The 21,213-nt window shown below is 44.9% G+C and overlaps 1 protein-coding gene across 2 annotated transcripts in view; it reads right to left on the reverse strand.

Annotated features, from left to right (window-relative positions):
• GSK3B (glycogen synthase kinase 3 beta) overlaps positions 1-16,634 on the reverse strand; it is a 122,440-nt gene extending 105,806 nt beyond the window's left edge. Inside the window, exon 1 of one of the 2 annotated variants that reach the window (XM_088535783.1) lies at positions 16,120-16,634. In XM_088535783.1, coding sequence (XP_088391909.1) covers positions 16,120-16,207 — 88 coding nt within the window. In that variant the 5' untranslated portion in view covers positions 16,208-16,634. The remainder of the gene's footprint in view (positions 1-16,119) is intronic. The other variant, XM_088535784.1, reaches the window with a different exon arrangement.
• Positions 16,635-21,213: the final 4,579 nt, after the last annotated feature.

Consider the following 21,213-nt stretch of genomic DNA (forward strand, 5'->3'; position numbering starts at 1 on the left):
GCTCTCCAAGTCCCATTTCTTCCTACTGAAGACAACCATACTGTACCCAGTCTGCACTTCCTCAAGCTAAGTCATTAAGGTATTTACCTCATCCGTCTCCTCTCTGGCCATTTTACTAAAGAATGACCCATTTTACTCGCAGGCTCTCCTTTCCTCCATAATCCTGGCTTTGGCTTCTGAGTGAATTCGCCTCTCCCGGAAACCCAAATAAGCCAAAGCACAGATAGTATTCCAGATGTGGTCTTGCCAGGAGTTGAGGCCACCAATTTCCCTGTGTCTGCCAAAAATGCATTGCCCAGAACCATGAATCACATCTCCAGCTCCACTGCCCTAAGGTCCCAGTCACACTGTCATCCTTGCTCCAAACCTTCCCCTTGAAAACTCCCAAGTGATGGGCTTGCAATTGGAGCTCTCCACATGAGGGTAGGCTGGCAACTTCTACAGTCACTGCCTTCTTGGCCACTGGATTATTTCCATATATTGTTCTACTCTCATATTATTGAAAATTGGAATTGAATTGATCCCAAGTTTAAGAGTACTTAAATTAGAAAAGTTCAGATGCACTAAAATGTGAACAGTATAGATTCTAGAGCTATTACTGAGATTTCCTGAATGAATTCATTCCTTTTCATTCTCCTCCCATAGGCATGAGTCTGAAAGGTGGTACAGTGATTTCTCCACTGCTTACAGCCCAGGCAATGGTTCTCTTCCACTGAAGCCCAGCAATGTTTTGGTAACACTGCATGTATTATTAGCCCATTTAATTAACTACTTCCCAGTTGGGTTCACTGGTCTGCACATCATTTCTGGTCAAAATCTGGAAACTACTTAATCCATTTGTATCTGCTTACACCTCCATGTCTAACAGATTTAAAGAGCTTCACAAGCAAAATCAAAAGTATTCTGAATAGATTTTTTAAAATGCATACCTAAGACACTAGTAAGACCTGGGATATCAAGTTGCCATTACTTTCTTTTGTATCCGAGCTGCATCCCTACACTCCTCAAACCAGATCTGTTCAAGTCTATCATTCCACTTTATCTTAACTTCAAAAAAAAAATACATGTCCATTTGCATTAAACTGAAACCCCCCCAAAAAGAAAACAAACAAACAAAAAAACCCCACAGACCAAAACACTTAGTTAACCCCCAACATATTTCTTTCATAAGGGCTGGAACTGATGCCAGGTTACTCTTGACTTCCTCAGCCTCACTTCTTGACGTGACAAGAACAGAACTGCCATCATGGCTGTCAAAGAAAAGAACTACTTATTTTCCATGATCCTGGAGCTGAAAACTACTCCATCATTCAGTTGATGACAACTGCAGACAAAGAAAAACTGCATGTCCATGACAGTTTTAGCCACCTAAGAAATGCATTATTTTGTTTCTGTCAGAGCAAACACTAAATACACCCTTTCGCAAAGCAAAGCACAGTTTAGAAATAAAGTACAACAGTCTCCAACAAGACCCTCTCTCTTATAGCTATAGCATCATCTTTTCACCAGCCAATGCCAGGGTGGAGGGAGAAATCATTCTGGACTGTTACTGGATTCCGAGAAGACTCTGTGTAGTGCATACACTATTCCTAAATCACCAGGAATAAGACAGTAAAGCATCAACGGAATTTTACAAGATTGTATTGTAATTTTAAAAATTAAGTTAATGGCAGTTGAGGATCTCCGCCTTATACAGCAACCTCACACCAAGTATGACTGCAGCCTTGGGAGTTGCTGGAAAAGAGGTATTTACTATTCCTAGAAAAGAGGTTGTTTCACACATTCCTCTCATTTGTATGTTAAGAAGATAGGTGAAAGTCAAGTAAAATCAAATCGAACTTTTCCAAACAAAGAAGCTGAAGTGGCAAAGGAAGTTATAGTGGCAAAGACAACACTTTAAACCAGAATACTCAATAAATAAATCATCCATCTACGCTACGATGTTGAAGACTAAGAGGGCTCTGGGGCAGATACCTCTATTAGGAGCATGGTACTTGCAGAGCTACAAAGCCTGAGCCTTCACTTGTGCTAAATTCTCATTTTGAAGCAGTAAACATGTTCCAAAAAATCAAAGGCAGGCACTGATTTTCTTAGCATCAATATCTAGCATGCTGCAGAAACACCCTGCGCACACACACACACAGAAATTTTGCAGCTCTTAGCTACGGGACAAGAATCCCAAATCAGAACAATCCTTCAAGTACCAAGCTGAAGCAAACCTCTAAAACAACTTTGCCCAAAAGCCCTGAAGCTGTGACAGGTTTCACAGATCCCAATCTTCCCATCCACTGCCTTCCAGCAATCTGCCTGACAGTACCAGGCTCCTTCACATCAAGGGGAGAGCAAGCAGGAACAGTGCACTATAAATGAAACCCTTGCATAGACCATGCCAAACTAACCAGAAGCAGAGAAAATAAGGCAGTGAGGGACAGCGGACTGCCATAATCCAACCCCTCTGTATGTAGTCCTCCTGAAAAACACTGCTGTTCATTTTTAAAATGGTCACTGCTGGGAACCTGATAACCTACCTTGTCTGCAAGCTTGTCAGTGGTTGACAACTAACTTAAGCCTTATTTCATGCAGTTTAAGCCCATAACTTCCTGTTTCATGTCCCGCAGGTAAGAGGAGTTCAGCCTTTTCTTTCCAACTATCTTCAACAGATTTACAGACCCCACTTTTCCTCAGATCACATTTTCTAGAAGTCCGATAACTCCCCTTTGCCTGCAGGCAATTCTTCTCCAAGTACAGCAGCTAAACTAGGCACCACATCTCAACATGGACATAGGAGCGTGCTGAGAAGCAAGAAGGGCAGCTTTGTGCATCTTATACGACATTCCTATTAATGGACCCAGGAGGACATTCTGCAGCTTTCTCTGCGGCAGCAGTTGACTCATGAGCAGCACACAACCCTCCAACTCCAGGTTCTCCTCTGCAAAGCTCCTGCCACTGCCTACCCTGCACGCTGCTATCCTGGTGGCTGAGCCCATGTCCCACCATCACCATCACTTTGGACACACGCTCTGAAGTTCTTGCTGCTCCTCTCAAGGGAGCAGTCCGCAAGCCTGGAAAGTTTATGCAGCTCAGCTGCCCACTCCCATGGCGCCCAAGGAAACCTGCGGCACCTCGCATCACCCATTCCCCGGCATGACCAGGGGGCCTCACTAACGTCAAAGATCTGGTTTATAACAGTTGTAAACCCTTCTTGAACAAAAAGCCTTAGTCTCTACTGAGATATTTAAGATAGTTAGCTGGATAGAAGTGAACAAAACCAGTAAGACAACCGCATTTCATTTATTAGAACAGATATACTGAGTCAAATCAAAGCCTCACCTAACCCAGTTTCCTGCATTGAAGACAAGACAGAAGCAAACATCAAAAAAAATGTAAAATATGGAAATTCCTAAGAAGCTTAAGCACATCAGTGTCCTTATCTAACAGTGAATTACACACAGGTGATGCTCAAAAGGGTCAATATGCAAGCAGAAGAAACAATTGCACTTCTAATTTTATGCTGCTCTTCTCAAATGCAGGACACTGCATTTGGTTTACCTTGAGCAACATCTTATAGGAAAAAGGAGCCCTCAGCTGCACAAAGCCAAAAAAAGGAAAGCAATCCTCTACCAAATAACCAGAGGAAAAAAGAGCAGGATTTGATACAAGTACACAAAATAAAAGTTTTGAGCAGATGGTGCCTGTTTACACAAGCATTTTCTTTCTGCAAAGTTGATTCCATCCACCATGGTCCCACAGTGTCCTTGGATACCATCCTGTAATATCCTCCTGTTAAGAGGTTTCAGTTGCATTATCTAGGTATCCTTTTCTTCAAAGGATGGCCCACAGAACTTACTAAAACATCCAGGGTTTCAAACAAGCCCTGGACTTCAAACAAGACTCCAGCCATACAGCTACATGGATTCTCTTCAGTGCCAGAACAAGGCTCATGACTCCTCCTCAGGTTCAGGCAAACACCCCACCCATTTATTAAGCAATTCTCATGCCAAACTCCTGGACGTTATCTGCATTTTCAGAAGTGTTATTTTGTTCTCTGCTGTACTTTGAAATAATAGGTCTCTCAAACATACTGCAGTTAAAAAAAAAAAAAAATGGTCTCAATGCTAAACTGTAATACCCTGTGCACAGAAACACCCTAGAAAAACTAGTCCTAAGGGATAACAACTGTTTTTCTTATCACACAACAAGCCTCACTGCTTCTTCAATTTAATGGACTACTGATATATTTTTCACATGCTTTCTACTCACATTTGTCAGAAAAATACTCAGCATACAAGCACCCAGTGGAGATGCTGCTTCTAGCACCCTTTTCCTTTCTTGCCCCAGCAGATTTGCTTACGCCATTCACACGGAGATGCAAGGCATAGCCAAGAAGGCTACTAGTTGCTGCAGCCTTGCAAAGGGCTCAATACACCAGCCAAGCCCCGTGTGCCACAGCTGGGAAACTCCACTGGAATTAGGGTAACACACAGCCCTGTAGAGGTGAGATTACCACCGCACAGAGGACCCCAGGCTGCACAATAAGAGTAAACATCCAAAACAAGCAAGTCAAAATCCACGTGCCACCAGCCTTCCCAAACAAGCAGGAACATCATGAGCAGCTTTGAAAGTAAATATAAAATAATGCAATGGTACAAAAGATAAGGTTCTGAACCAACCAATTTGAAATTTAGAACAAGAGGCCACGTCTTTGATTGCGACACTTCTGTGACAGCCTGCATACATACAAAATATTAGTAGCACAAACCTAACTGAAGCCTCATGCTTGTCTGATCACTATTCCCCATTCTTTTTCCATATTAGTCATAGCCATATTAAAACAAGAACACTTTGACACAACCCTTGAATCACCCAGTTAAAAACACCTTGGCATAGAGAGCCTGTGATTTCCTAAAAAACAGATGTACATCAGCTATAGTTGTAGTGTTATGTTTGCTTTAGGGTGTGAATGAAATTATATCCTGAGAAATCCACAGGTATTGAAACCCAGGCCATAATACATACTGCTACAGGTTTGCTAAATAGCACCGCTAACACTTGCAAAATTTCAGTGGGTTTCATGCCGCTCCCTCTATCGAAAACTCATTTAGACTCATTAAATAGAAATCAAGTTCCACTTCAACGTCCCATAGCAACTCTATGCTCTTAACACCCACAAAAGAACTTGCAAAGTGACCTAAAAATACTATTTTATACATAAACACACAAACTTGACGATTTACTTAGAAATTTCATTTCCTACAAGCACTTTCTTTAAAATGTCGCTTATGATAGCCTAAAAAAAATTGCAGCCAGGAAAGAATTCTCCCACACTCACAACATTTAAGGGGAATGAGGGGAAGGAAGGAAGGGGAAAAAAAAAGGGGGGGGGGTAGAGGGCAGCATTTTATGTTGCAGCAAGTTTCTCTCAGAACTGCCTTAACAGCATCAAAATTATATGTTGATGCCAGTACGATAAGACATTAAAATCATAAAATGTATCAAGTGAAGTGAAACAAGAAGCAGGTTTGCTATTACGGACAAGAGTAGTTTTGGTCAAGCATTAAAACATTACTACCAAATTTAGATCCCTGGGATGTCTTTAGACAACCCAGATTCGGCAAGGAGCTTTAAAACAGTCTCTAAAGCGCAGTTCTAAAGCAGAGCCTTCACACACAGTCTAGGGTTCAACTCCAGATCTCTGAAATCTGTATCTCCTCCTCCCCTTCATACCATGCATCGGACTACGTGTGCTCGCATGGGTGCGCTCATGTGTCCTCACACACACACACACACACCCCTACCTATATATGTATGTATGAAAACATAAAGTTGTTGCCAGAAGACCATGTACCATGGCTTAACTGGAATTCATCACATTCTTAACTGGAATCTACTGAATCCAACCTAGTGTGGAAGGAAAACCTTCCTTTGAGGGAAACTGGGGAAGGGGCAGCAGTCCTCTTCCCACCATGCCAGAATAAAGGTAAAGGCATATGCACCTACAATATGCTCCAAAAATAACTGTGGAAAAAATCACAATTTGCGATTATGGTATAAGAACAAAAATAAGGCGCCTTCACCATACACACTGAGAAGCAGGTGAGGCCACGCTGCCAGTACAAGTATTTCTTAACTATCATAGTTATTCTCAGTTAAGCACACTGTATGAAACACACCTGAACTCCACCCTTTGAGAGTTAGCCTGGTACAATCTAAATTCAACCACCAGCTGCCCAAAAGCTATCAGGGAGAAAGCAATCCAGCAGATTCTTAAAAAGAAAAAAAAAAAAAAAAAAAAAAAAGGCTCCTGTATGGAACTAAACAAAAGCTATTAAGCCTGGAAGGGACCTTTAAGGATTACTTGTAGCCTCATGAATATCTGGCATTCATAAGCATGAGGGCTACTTCACATATATGAAAGTGAGGATCCTATGCCTGTCTCCAAAATCCCAGAGGCCTCTCAAATGTCCCAGCTAGGGGAATAGCCATAGTTCTGCTGACACAGGAACCAGCAACAACGTCCGCTTCAGCTTCCACGGACACCCCAAGACAGTAACTCCACTTGAAAATAAGTTTTACTTCACCAAAGTCAAAGCCTATTGTGAAATATTACAAATATATAGATCTGATAATGTAAGGTCATCTCAGGGCAATCAACATCAACGCAATTGGGTTTCTACAACCTCCACTAATTGCTTGATGCTCCAAGAATGTGTTTCTGATCCGTACTGCTCAAGCATGTGCTGAGCCCAGCTAACATAAAGAACTGTCATCCCCATGTCACTTGCACAATGAGAATCCAAACACGCCTCCAAATTAATTCATGCCTACTATATAGATCAAAGACCATAAATCTCAAAGCTAAGCTCAATCTAAGAATGGCATTTTTTCCTCCTTTGGGGAGCTGCAATCAAAGCATTCCCCATCTCCTGCTGAGGAATATCATCAGCCATCCTATAGTTCAGGTCCACTATTTTCACTCTGCACAAACTCACTGCAGAACACATTTTCTTCAGCTACAAATTCAGTAGTTCATCTTCTGGAAAATAGGAATGGTCAAAGACACCTCCCTAGGTTTCCGTGGGGCTTTAAAGCATTCCCCAAGATCCAGAAACCATCCCTGCAGTCTTTCATTGTGAGTATTAATACACTTGATCCAAAATTAACAACTTAAAAACAGTATTTTAAAGTCTGTAAAGCCAAGATTGGATTCAGGAAAATGTTTCTACTAAAGCTGCCCAACATTAACTTGCAACTACTACCTTGCATTACAGCACATATATCTCTATGGTTCCCAGCCTAGCACTTCCACCCTCTTAAGACTATAAAACTGGAGGGGGAACGGTCTACACATAAGATCTCCCTCAGGACATTATTCTCTGTGCATATATATGTATACACACAAACACACAAATATATATTATATATATACATACATACATATATACATATATACACACACACACACATGAATTCCAGAAACCTTACATCTATTCACCTGCAAAAACTGTCTTGCAAGCAAGATTTTTTTAATCCTCTCAGCAAGGCACAAACCATTTTCTGATGCTAATATTTAACCTTCCACCAACATGAGGAAATGCACTTAGAGCTATGGACTTCATTCACAAGGATACAGATCCAAGGCAGATGAATCATATTTATTTGGCCAACAACCAAATACTCTGTTTATTTAGGCTGATTAATTTATATCCCCTTCCTCCCTCTAGAAAATGCACTCACAGAAGACAATCTCAGATTTTTTGCCCCTGATTTCACCTTAGTTATACCAAATGATGTATGTGAGATGAGATATGAATAACAACGTAGGTTCTAGGTGATTATGTTCGCAGCAGGGTATGAACTGGGAAAACCAAACAGAAGAGCCCTATTTACTGCAAGTAAAACAGTACCTCTTTCTGCACAGGAAAAAAAAAAAAACATGTTCATATTTTCAGCAACAGGCACATTTTAGTTCATCTGTCTACAAAGCATATTCTTGGCCTTCCTAAGGAAAAAAAATAAAATAAAAAATAAAGTTCTGTGAACTAAAGGACTTGTAGGTGCAAGAAGTAAGCTCCTACTAAAAAAGTCAGAACGTACCATGTTCTATAGCGGTGGCTTCAAGAATTCTCTCCCAGTTAGAGAAAAAAATCAGCTCCTGCTTCCCTTCTGGTTACCATTTCAGAGCCAACACCCAACTTCTTTCCTTCTCAAGTACTCTGAGCCAAAAGTCTGTGCAGCTTTTGCAGCTGCACTCAAACACCAGTCTTCCTGCATGCACAACAGCACACTTTTCCCAAGACCCACACACCTCTACATCGTTACTTGATCGGTTGTACCTAACAGAACTATCCTCTGGCTACCTTCCGATCAATAAGTCAGTACTTCACTACCTGATTTCATTCACCACATCCTTGCTGCCTCTGTTCTTCGGAGAGCGGATATGAACCATCACCTCTATCACAGCACAGTACTTCTACGTGCAGACACTGTAGACTACTAACTGGTTGCGTCAAAGACGCCCACTTGCCTGAAGACCAGTTAGACAGCTATAGAACTGTAACACTCCACACTCCCAGGACCTATTACATCTGAGACCTGTTTTCCAGAATCCACCCAAGATCAACAGAAGCTTCCTAATCAAAGGAAAAAATAGTAACGGCTATCCCCAAAGAATTCACCCCAACCTTACTGTAATACCACCATAATAGTTCTCTACTTTCAACATGCCTAGATTAGTCACTATAGCCTACGAAGTAGAAAACACTTAACTGTAATCGGGTCTATTACAAAGTTAGGAAACTATTTAGTGTAACTAATTAAGGGAGATCAAAATTTTAATCATAAGTTCTTACTTATTAGCAAGCTAAAGTTCACTTTCCATGGTAGACACCGAGAAGATCTCGAACGCCCACACTGATATTCCTGCAGTCAAACTAACTCCACGTTACTTGTGCAGAAGCCTAAGAAAACACCAAGAAGATAATCAAGTGGAAAATACTTGACAGTTAAGCTAGGCTGAATTAATGCCAACACACTGGACAAGCACAGGATCCCAGTGCCCATTTGGGAACAGGAACTACTGTAGCAACACTGGGATTACTTAGAAGGGACAGTCAAAATACTGAACCCACTGGCTATGGAGAAGTGGCAACACTCTGAAGGACAGGAGCCATCCTTTCAGGATGTGCTGCTGCTGTAAGGTTTCTTTTTGTAATTAAAAAAAGTGCTTGACATTGAAAAGTTATGTTACTGCTTTCCTTTCTTTCATCATAAGGAAGACTAGGGTGAGAACATAAATTGCCTTAAATGCTCAGATTGGCTTCCTGCCTACAGAAGATGACAGTAGAGAGCGATCTGCTTTGCTTCATCTCCTTCTCTGAACAACAAACAAGTCATCTGCGGCAAGAGCACCTAATGAAAACATTCCTGGATGGAGCTGAAGGTAGAAAGGAAGTCCATGCCCACTTCTCTGAAGGTCACATCAATACGACTTCTCAGTATTGACATTTTTGGTAATACTCAGAGGCCAACACAGAAATGTTTTCTGTAATGGTTCCAACAGATGGATTTCTCTCGAAATTCTCTCATTTCCCTATTGCACAGTCAGAGCCTTACAACTACATTCAGCTTCATCATACATGCTCCAACTGATGTGCTGTCTCATGGGGAGTAAGCCCATCTGAGTAAATCCTTCTTCAAAACATAAGGTGATACCAACGAGGTATGAGGGAGGAGTTTAAAGGGTTAGAGAAAGCAGCTCTTCTACCTATACTTGTTATTCAAATCTTGTTTTGCAAAAGCCTGAAGTAGATCTTAATTCTATACTGCTGTTTAATGAGATACAGAAGCACTGACCAGGAACACTACTCATCTCAGCATGACTGGGATGGAGTAGCAATTTCTACAAGAGCTGCATCTTGCCACTATGACTCACACCTCTCTCACCTTAAGACTAGACTGTTCCGTATAGGGCTACATCTAAAATGAACTCAAAAATGTAAATGTGCGCACACCATCACTTCTCCAAAACTATGTCTTCCCCAAGAAGAAAATGCTGTGTTTAAGCCACCACCTCCATCAGATAAATGCTAAGAGGTTTCTGGTTTTTGGATCTGAAGATACGGGTTTTGACCTGTATGGTCATATGGCACTATATGGGTTTAAGCACTTACATCCAAGGGAGTCTTTTTTTGCCACATAGTGAAAGCTGTAATTACCAAAGGTATTTATTTTCAGCGGATATGAAGAATCATCTACATGTGCAGGTTAGTGAAGGAAGATCTTATTGTCAATAGAGATGCATCAAATTTTAGATGCCTTATGGACTTGGGTTCAAAAAAAAAATATATAGGGGAGCTGTTTCATGAGGCACTCGGACTTTCAATAAACGCCCTTTCATAGCTGTTTAGGTTTCCTTTATCTTTCAAGGCTATACTGGATTGACACTACTAAATTCAAAGAGCAGCCAAGTAACTCCACTAACTATAGAGCTGCTGAAGAAGATGCTGCTTTAACACTTCCCACACTATGTAGCTGCAGTTGACTACAAGTCCTCAGAGTAGAGTTAAAAACTTCAAATGAAACAAAAAGGGGAAATAAGTCCATGAAGCTGTTCCAGTAGCAAGTCTGCAGAATCTCTGGAAACTCAAAGATGACAAGCCTGCCATTTCAAGGGGGGACCCAAGAAAATCATTTGAAAGAGAAAGCTTCTGACAGTTTGAACAAAGTGACCACAAGCGTTTTCCAGCCACCCTGAATATAGGTATTTGCTGATGTGTCCAAGTAACTAAGTGGTTTAACAGTTAATTCATTTCCGGAAGTGCTCGAGCAGCTCTCGGCACAAAGCTCTGACTGCAGACTTTTTGCAGACCCATGCACCTTACATGCTTGTAGGGTCCTTATATAATTCATCCATTCAATTCAAAAATAACAGGGGGACAAGGAATAGCAATAGACAATAACCCGTAATTCTGCGTTACTGTGAAGCCCTACTCTGGGTAAATCAGACTCGAAAAACTGCAAGAGCCTTTAAGCTCAGTTTAAGACAGTGCTTATGGACATGGTACATCAAAACTAGCAGGGAACTCTTCGGGAAGTAAATGGAAGCCTTTACAAAATGTGCCAAAGAACTACTTTTATTCCATCCCCTTTCCCAAGAAAAAGGTGACTACACAGAAGCCACTGCAGTGTGGCACCTGGAAGGCAGGAATGCTGTAGGCCACCTGAGTCCTTATCAACGTCGGAGAGAAGCAAGAGCCTGGCCTCTCAAACAGGGATGCATACAGGCAAGGAATGCAGTTCATAAATGGCAGGGCTTTCTACAGTTGCCTCAAGAAGTGACCAAAGTGTTTTAAAAATTATTAGGAAACAGGAAAAGTTAAGTGAGTGATGATAGGAGAGGGAATCGCCTCCAGGAAGCACTGGAGGGAAGAAGAGGTAACCTTCAAAATAGGGAGAGAACAAGGAGAAAAGAGTTGCGAAGAAATGAACGCCAGTATATCTTCCAGGAGAGAAGAGAAAAAAAGAAAGAAAAAAAAAGGAATATAAAACACTGGGACAGAGCAGGAAAAGTTAACCAAATTATCACTGACAGGGTCCACTGACAGGCCTCACCTCCTTCAGTCCTCATTTTTTCTGCTTTACTAACTCTACTGACATGAGCAAGGAGAAGAGAGCAGCAACGTTAGAAGGAAGCACTGCACACAGCTTCTTATTCCTTTTTGGATAGCAAGGCATGACTTTGGGGCACTGAAATATGAACCATTTCTCGCCAGAGTGCACACTGTCATTAGCTGACTGACCCCTGTTAGGCCACATTTTTCCAAGTCGAGGCTTGAGCAAAGTTGCTCGCTAAGCAGTGGTCAGAAAGCTGCACAGGGCCAGGACTGGCCCAGGCCAGGCACAACCCTCAGGAGGCTTCAGGAAGGCAGGGAGCTTCCTTTCTGCAGCAAGGAGAGCAGGATGGGCAACTTCCAGTTTCAGAAACCAATTAGGCAGAAACTGCTATCAAAGCAATAGAGAGGGCCCTACCCTAGCTGAGTTGGGAAACACAAGGCCGCGTTATCTCGGTACCTTCACCAGTTTCAATCCCGTTTACTGAAAGCACCTGTGGACTCTCCTCTGACCCACCCAAAGTTCCTCCTTCACATCTACCTCAGTGCCACACTGTGCTCAATTAAGACTGGAGACTCTGTCCTACCTGGAAGGTGGCTGCATTTAACGCGCTGTCCCACCGCGCGGGTACATAATAGAGCAACAGCTCCCAGACTCCATGGGCCACTTTCTAAAGAGCCATTAACTGCAGATGCATCAAATTCATGTGCTAGTAGGAGCACCATGTACACAAAGCAGACAGCAATGCAGAGGTACCAAGCTCTTATGCTTATGGAAGACTACACAGTGTGGAGAAAAAAAAAAAATGAGGGGAATAGGGGAGAGGGAGAGAAGGCTTCAGCAAAAGCAAGTTTGGCACCAGCATAACATTCTTCCAGAGAGTAAGAATGAATTATCGCAAGATTGTCCCTTAGATTTTGCAGTCCAGACTGTGCGCAGAGCACTCGTACAAGCAAATAAAATTCCCTTCTTCAACCTCAAAGTTAGCAAATTCTTTATATCTATTACAAATCCAGGACACACACACACGAAGCAAAAAGCTTTTCATGTCAGGTACTAGCCCTGATATTATTTACCGCAGACCAACAAAAAAGAACACTTGCTCACAGTTACAATAAGCACTGCTGTCTGCAAGGAATTGGCATGACCTTAAATGCTTTTCCAGAAGCTCAGAGAGAAAACAAACAAACACAAAATTCTACAGTCATTAAAATTCTCAAACTACAAACTTGAAGACTTCTATTTTTGTAGAGATATTTTTGGTCGTTTGTTGCATGACTACCCTTTATTTTGTCCCACTCAGGGAAACAATGCACATCTGGAAGCAACCTAAGAACAACTAGGTGAAGAACAAAAGGTCGCTTTAAACTCATACAGATTATGGCAGCAAGTAGAAAACTGGAAGATCTTGATTTAGATAGATTTAGATATTCAACACCTGATTGGAAAGTTACAATTCCAGATGATTCCTTGAACCATTCAACATTAAGGTTACAGCTAAACACCCATAACTGAGATCTCTATTACACTAGGCATTTCCCAGCAGCTTAGGGACAGGCTAACCACAAGTGCACATTCCATTTATTGGTACAAGGAAGGCAACAAATCCAACAACAGGCCTGCACAGATAGCAAGCCACTTGAAAATGACATCAGTAGAGAAATCCATATGAAAAGGCAGCAAAAATGATGCAATCATTTCAAAATCAAATATACGAAAGGGAGAAAAAATACACAGAAATCAAACCTCAGAAGATACTCCTGATGCAGGTATGGCTTGAAATATGTGTGAAAAGGCTACACCACATTCTCATAAGATATTAAAAATCCTTACAAATCCTATTATAGAGTAACAAGAGCAGCATGCACAAGAAGAGCCAAAAGAGGTGACGCTGCTAGGAATCTCCTTTCCTTTCTCTCCAAGGTTCAAGGTTTCTTACAGTCTTTGAGAACAAAGTCTAATCAGTCACCCAAGGAAATGACGAAAAACCTGCTTGCCCTGAACCATAGAACCTGGCACTGCTCTTCTCCAAAACCTCTCTCTCCTCCTAGACAACATGAATCAGCTAGAGCCTTCCCAGTCCCTGACCAGCCCCTCCTCACAACCCTTTGAGTCCAGTTAGGAGTAGCAATAGCTGTGGAAATACCACAGCAAGGCAGACCTGGTGATTTGATTCCACAGCTTCTCCATGCCCACAAGTACAAGCAATAGAGCAAGTCAGCTTCCCACTGCCTGGCAACTTGGAGAAGACTCACCTGCACCAAGACAAAGGCCCTAAAGCTGCCTGCAGGATTTGGAAAACACCAAACCATCTATTTTCACCTCCTTTGCAGGATTCTTTAGCTGCAGCTTTCACCCAAAAGGGCTCAAAACATCATTAAGGTTATCTATCTATACACAAATACCAAAAAGGAAGAGCCAAGAAACTCCCTGTTGACTACACGTGATTTTTTTTCCCCAAGTACTCAGAATTGCAAATAGACAACTTGCTACATCATACTGTAAGATGCTACCAGAACTCATGAGAACAGGAATATCACCACCCTTTTTGGCACCTAGCAGCACGATTGCTCTTACAAAGCATTAAAAAAAAATAATAGCAACGACTTTCTGGAGAGCCTTCCTTGTATAGATTAACTGAAAATATGAACTGTATTTCCCGCACAGCCCTTGTATGTGGTTGCCTCGCTTTGTTCTGACATTTTTTTCCAGGCAGCAGAAGGAGCGGGGCACATGACTGGAACGGTTGTGGGGGTTATCACAAGTGCGTGTGCTTTATGCTACAGCCTTTGTTTCTGCCTCAGTGTTAGACGCTCGGGATCGAATCATATTTGCAAACTTGTTAGTCTGCATCGGTTAGCACCCCCTCCTTTAGCGAGCATCTGCCTCGGTTTTGACCTCAAATAAATGGAAAAGAGCATCAACGACCTTTAAAGAACTAAGCTCTAAAGCTTGTATAAAACAAATACAGTTTCCGGGCATGACAGCTTGAGGTCTGCGTTGATTTAGGCAGAGCCACCTGCAGAAATACTGATCCACCAAGACCTGCTTCCCATTCCATACACTCATGAAGTCAGTCAATAAATTAAAATGGAGTCAATTTCAGTTCCCCCCCCCCATATAAACTGAAGGTCTTAATACATGCTAATGCTGGATCTGATCAAACACACACCCTTATGCTGCTAACATGGATTAAGTGCACTTCATGTTTCCCCGAGCACTGCAGGCACCCTGATCATGCGGATGAGAAGCAGAGCGCAAGACCCAAAGCTCAGCGCTTTCTTCAAGGCTTCAACCGCAGTGGCAGTAGACAGTCGGTGCAGGGAAACGCCAGAAGCCCCGACGTGGCCAGAAGCTCACACAGCTCTGCCGTGAGACGCCCTGAGCAATATGCTATACATATACACATGCACACAGTGCTGCCAGGTGTGGCTATAGGCAAGTATCACAGAGATCAATCCAACAGCAATGCTTATCAGGCGATCCAGGTAACGAGACTACCCTCCATTTCCATAAGAAAAAACAGAAAATGCTTTTAAGAAGGATGCTCTAAATATCAACCTGTGAGAACAATTTGGTTGTTAATATGAGCATATTCAAATGAGGAGTCAACAAATTCCGGATTGCAGACACGTAGCTAACCTTTGGTGAATAAGAATAGGGCCTTTTTTCCATTCACACTGCACATCTGTCTGAATTTAATATATATATTTCCGATTCACACGAAAATAGCCCATCCCACTGGCTAGAATACGAAGGATGGGCACATATTGCACACTTGCTCAATATCCAACACGCCTGTGCAGAATAAAGCCTGGGCCTTGCTCTTGAGAGAAAAAAAAAAAAAATCCTGTATCAGGACACTGGAAAAGGCATATTCAGCTTGAAATAACCACTCCATAGGCTCATACGTATTAATTATTTCCTTATCCCCCCCTATATTGAACATTTTACAAAAGCCTGATTCCAGACACCTTTTAGTGCAGGCCCTAAGGGAAAAAAAAAAAAAAAAAAAAAAAAGGCTTACAAAAGGTGTTCACACCCGATCCACGGTCGCCTGGAAAAATCCTCCAAGACTTCTCCGGGAGAACCACCAGCTTTAAAGGCATCTAATGCACATGAATGTCACCACCACTGTACCTACGGGCCCATCATCCATTTCCTCCTTTCACGGCAGGGAAGGAAAAAAAAAATCTCCCAATCCATTTTCCAAATAAATATTCCTTTCACTTAAGCGAGCAAGCGGCTCGCGCTATCGGCGAGGGGTGCAGAAACGGACAAACGACCTTTTTTTTTTTTTTCCCCTAAAAATCCGCCCCCCTTTTTGTTAGACAGGCCCCAACGGAAACCCGGGGGCGCCCATTCAAGGTTAACGCGGGGGAGGCCGCGGGCGCTGCCCCATCGCGCCCCCCCCGGCACCACCGCAGCCAGCGCCCCCCCCGCTCCCCGCAAGGCCCCCGACGCCGCGGGAGCGCGGGGCGGCGGCGCCGCCAGCGGGGCGATACTCACGGCTGACTTTCATGCTGCCGAAGGCCGAGGGCTGCTGCACGGGCTTGCAGCTCTCGGCGAACGAGGTGGTTCTGGGCCGGCCCGACATGGTCTCTCGCGCTGCCTCCGCGCCCGGTCACCTCCGCCCGTCGCCCTCGCTCCTCTAGCGGCTTCGCCTGCGGCCGCTCCCGCCGCTGCGCCTGCTCCTTCCTCCTCCTCCTCGTCGTCGTCGTCCTCGTCCTCCTCCGGCTGGGGCTGTGGCGCTCGGCTCAGCGCCGCCACATGCGCCGCGCGGCCCCCGCGAGCCCCCCGCCCGCCGCCTCCGCGGCTCGCGCTGCTCCGCGCCCGGCCGCGCTCTTACAGCGCCATCCCCGCGGCGGGGCCCCGCCGCTGCCGCTGCCGCCCGCCAGGCGATGGGGCTCTGCTAGGCCGCGCTGCCCCCACCCGGGCGCCAGTCACATGGGGCGGAGGCTTATGGCCGGGCTCCCGCGATCCTCGCGCGGCGCTCTCCTTCCTCTCCTTCCCTCCGGTTTTCTGTTTTTTGGGTTTTCTTTTTTTTTTTGGTCTGTCCGTGCCTTTTTTCCCCTCCTCTTCGCCCTTCTCCTCTCCTTCCTCCTTCGCCTCTCTGGGGAAGGCAGAGCAGGGAGCGGGACTATTTTTCTCCCCCCGGCGGAAGGATCTCGGGGCTCCGCCGACGGGAGGTGACGCGCGCCGCTCGCAAGGGGATCCGGCCGAGGCGGCGGGATCCGCGGCGGGCGCAGTGGCGTGAGGCGGCGCGGGCGGCCTCCCTCGCGGCCCTGGCTCGAGGCTCCCTCTCAGTGCGGCGCTGAGGCGGCGGCTCCGGCGCGGCTCCTCATTGCGCCCGCAGGCGCAGCTGGCGGCGGCTCGGGCTGGACAGGCTGCAGTGCGGGCGGCGGCCGGAGGCGGCGGTGCAGGCCATGACGGCGGCTCCCCAGCTCCTCGTCAGCCGCCTTCAGAGCGCGGGCGGCGGTTGCTGCTGCTCCCCTGGGCGTCCAAGGCACATGGGAGCCGCCCGCGCGGCTGGAGGCTCCTGCGGCTCCCGCCCGGCGCTGACTGCCTCGCGCCGGGCGCCCCTGCCCGTGTCCGCCGAGCAGCCCCTTTGTCCCCGCTGCTGCCTCCGCGGCCTCCTGCCGCTGCGTGTGCGCTCGCGCCGCGCAGCCGCCTATGCGCGTCGCCGCCCTACGCTGCGGAACGGCCCTAGGCGCCTTCCGTGAATACCCACCCGAAGAGCCCGGCGCGCTCGCCAGCCCCCCAGCCCGAGGCCCTCACGGAAACGCCCGAGCCTCCTCGGGACCAATCCCGAGCCCGCCACAGAGCGGCTCGTGGCCAATCGTGAGGCCGCTACGGGCGCAGCCGAGTCTCCCCGAAGGAGATCACAGGGCCAATCGTTAACCCCTGCCGCCGCCCTAGCAGCGCCACCGGGGAGCCAATAGGAAGAGGCCGCCCTCTCCGACCATTGCCGAGCCCACCCGAAGAGAGCCGAAGCGGGAGAGCCAATGGGAGCGCTGCTTGCCTCACGCAGCCCAGGCGCGGCTACGAGCCGCAGCCCGAAGCGGAGAGCGGCTGCGGGCTCCCATTGGCTCCTCCGGCGGAGCCTCCCATTGGCTGCCGGGCATGAGGCGGTCCGAAGACGCCATCCAGCTGTCGGCTTGGGGCCAATCGGCACCCGGGGCTGCGGGCAGCGCCCGCTCCCATTGGGCCTCGGGAGCGTTGGCGCCTCGCTCACCTTTATGACCTCACTGGGGCGCGGGGAGGGGGGATGGGGAGTGTGCGTGCGCAGTGCTGTTGCCGCGCAGGCGCACGGCGGCTGGGCCCGAGCGGTGCCCGTGCCCTTAGCTCGCCTCAAGGTCTCCAGGGCGGGTGTCGGGGGCCCAAAGCGCCGGCCCGAAACGTGCGAGTTGCTCCTCCCCGCCTCCGAGAGGCCACGAAACGCGGGGCGCGAAACCCGCTGAGAGCGTTAGGAGTCTAAACAACAAAATAACCTGCCTTTTTTATTATTTTTTTTTCCTGAGTCTTGGCGCTGGACCAAAATCTGGTTGCCAAAGCCTTTTTTTTTTTTCCCCAGCCTTGCTCAAAACGGTATTGCTATGTGAGCAAATTTAGTTCTCTAATACAGAGTGATCTTAACTAAGTAGACAGAATAAATGTGCACCCTTTCTTAGCAGAACTGCACCATCACACAAACATTAGTCTCATCTGATCAAGTCAATCTAACTTTTTTCGGCCTTGACTGCCAATGACATTTTCTTACATTTTGATGTGCTTTCCAATGACTGCACAAGCCAGGGGAGTGACCTAAGAGGGACCCTCAGTGCTGCTGTTTGACAAAGCCGGGAGTCCAAAAAAATGGCAGCGGGGCAGGGTGAGCGGGATGGTGGGCTCTTTATATTAGCAGTCATCATTCCTATAGGACTATTAAAAAAATCACATAAATGCATAATTCACGCTGGGATTATCCTTCCATGTGTCCTTTAAAATTCCACAAGTCTGCAACCTTATCATTCACTTCCCGAGAACAAGGTACAATTCAGAAAAATAAAAATAAATCCTTGTGCTTGTACTCCTGGACATGATATAGCTGTTCCCTAAAATCACCAGTTTCTACTTCACTACCAAAATAAGCCATATCAAACCCAAATCTGTCAGTTACTGCTAATCTCGCTGTTCCAAATCCCAGTCCCGTCCATCCGCTTGGGGAATGTACAGCACAAAACCCCAGCTGCTCGGTTTCCCTTTGCCAATCCTGCCCACGTTCGCAAGTAATTATTAACCAAGGAACTCTCCCAAACCTGTCCGATTAAGTCACAGTTTTCTGCCCATCTACTTTGAAACTACACACGTATATTTGAAGATGAATTGCTATGCATTTAAAGGCCAGAGGAATACAGTCCGTCTCCAGCATCCGTTATTTCTTTCATCCCATAGATTATTTCCTTAGTGAAGAGTACCTGGTTTGCTATGACAGAACCTATAAGCACATGATAAGGGCGTCTGTTAAGGCTTCATTCTTGATCTCAAAAATATACTGACAGTTAAAATCATTTGGGAAAATCATGAGTGAGCTAATTGCTCTTTTGGGTTGAAAGATTCTCTTTTGACAACACCACAAGTTTCATATTTACTTTTGGCCCTCTGTCTGATGAAATGACCTCCCTTTAGAATCTGTAAATTTAAATAGAATTTAATAGTTTTAATTATCAGTTTTCACAAGCAAGAATAATCCATTGTCTCTGACATAAATATTATTCCAAATCTGGATATGAAAGACACCTTTGCAGATGCTACAATACAAAATTAAAGCATTTTTGTAACACCCAAGTTTGCAGGGAGGGCGCCTGAAAATACTGAGTATCTGACAGAAATTACTGAAGTGTTGTCTCTCTAAAATGCCATAAGGTGGCAGTGAATTAGAAAACTGGTACTATTTTTGGATAGAACAAATCTTTAAAAAGCTTAATAGCAAGGGGACTTTTTTTTTTTTCCTCGCTTGGATCACGGTTTACATTTCATATATCATGCAGGCACATGCAAGACTCCAATGTGAACAGTGGCCAGTCTCATAAGTGTGACAGTTTGCTGGCATAAACATCGAGTCGAGTCACATTAAACATATTGCAAATAGTTCTGCTCCAACATGCACTAGTAAGCAGACATGCTCCTGTACAGGGAACTCCTGCCTTTTCTTTCTTCTTTGTTTCCTGTATGTGTACTCAGCAAAAAAAGACTTTCTGTTGCATTTTTGTTTGCTTTACCTTGTAGGTATTACTGGGTCATTCCAACGTACGCCATGGTAAGAGGGCAAGAGGGTAGTGATTTATACCTCAGTTGGGCTGATAAGGATGCAATCATTTGAGGTTGTTCTGAACTTTGGTACACTAGAGAATTAAAGCCATATTAATGGTTCTACTGGTTTTGCATCTTAATTCCCCAGTATTGCCAGAGGAATTAGACAAGAAACAATAGCCCAATATTTATAGTTGAACATTAACTGTTTTTTTCCCCCTACAGAAAATCAGAGATTATAACAGTAACAAATTTACTGACTGCTCAGGCATTAATGTTTAGACAATAAATCCTGAAAAGTGGTCTTGATTTTTGTCCCAGAACAAAATCCAAATGAATCTCGTGCAAGTTGTGTTTATTCTTCTGAGCAGTACAAAAGATTTAATCTTGAGAACACAGCATTTTGCAATGATTTCCGGTCACAAATTATGTCATAATTGACAATTGCCTCAGAGAACAGCTTATGTTTTGCTGATCTGGATGTGCACGGGTGGACGTGGGGCGTGTAGGACTCAGGTATGTTTGCTAAGACCAGTATAGTCAAATGGTCTGAACAGTTTAATGCCACAAGAGCTTTGGGCAACTTCATTTCTCAATTCTACAGCACAGTAGAGCAAGCACAGCTGCAGAATACATGGGAACATGATGGCACATGGAAAACACCAGTGACTCACTCAGGAGGCAAATGCATCTTCATACGGAAGTACCCACCACAGAGGTACTGGACATATTTAAGGTTGCTCATAACCACTGGCTCCTGAAAAAGACATCAGGTTTCACCCTCTGCCTGGAGAGCCAGTTACTCTGAGTTTCTTGTGCTCCATCATTTGTTTGACCACTTTTTATCCGTAAATAACCCTGAAAAGAAAAAAAAAAAAAAAACAGTGCATTGTCAAGAGACGCTTTGTCCATCTAAAGAGCTTTTGTTAGTCTAAGATGCCAGTGTCACCAGGAGCTCAAAAGAGGTCAGATCTAGAAAATCATTGGGCTCCTCTAAGTGTATTATCACCTTCACATTTGATTCAGTCAAGCAGTCAAGACAGACACCCCTTTGCTTTCCATTTGTATTTTCCAATGCTATCAGCAGATCTGATTGTTTCTGCAGTGGGGATACCAAAGAGCAGATGGGTGATTCCTATAAGCAAGAAATGAAAAATGAGTTTACTGGGCTCTTCACAGTATGTGTGGAAGAGTCGTTAATGTTCTAAACTCATTGCTTGTACTATTTCCTTGCTTCTCCTACCAACTTTCTAAGTGACTGTTGAGGAGATTTTCTAAATACAAAGTGTTAAAGCCACCCTGACACCTGAG

The sequence above is a fragment of the Tinamus guttatus genome, unplaced genomic scaffold, assembly GCF_059628265.1.
Source record: "Tinamus guttatus ecotype Peru unplaced genomic scaffold, ASM5962826v1 Tinamus_guttatus_pri_ptg000646l, whole genome shotgun sequence".
NCBI lineage: Eukaryota > Metazoa > Chordata > Aves > Tinamiformes > Tinamidae > Tinamus > Tinamus guttatus.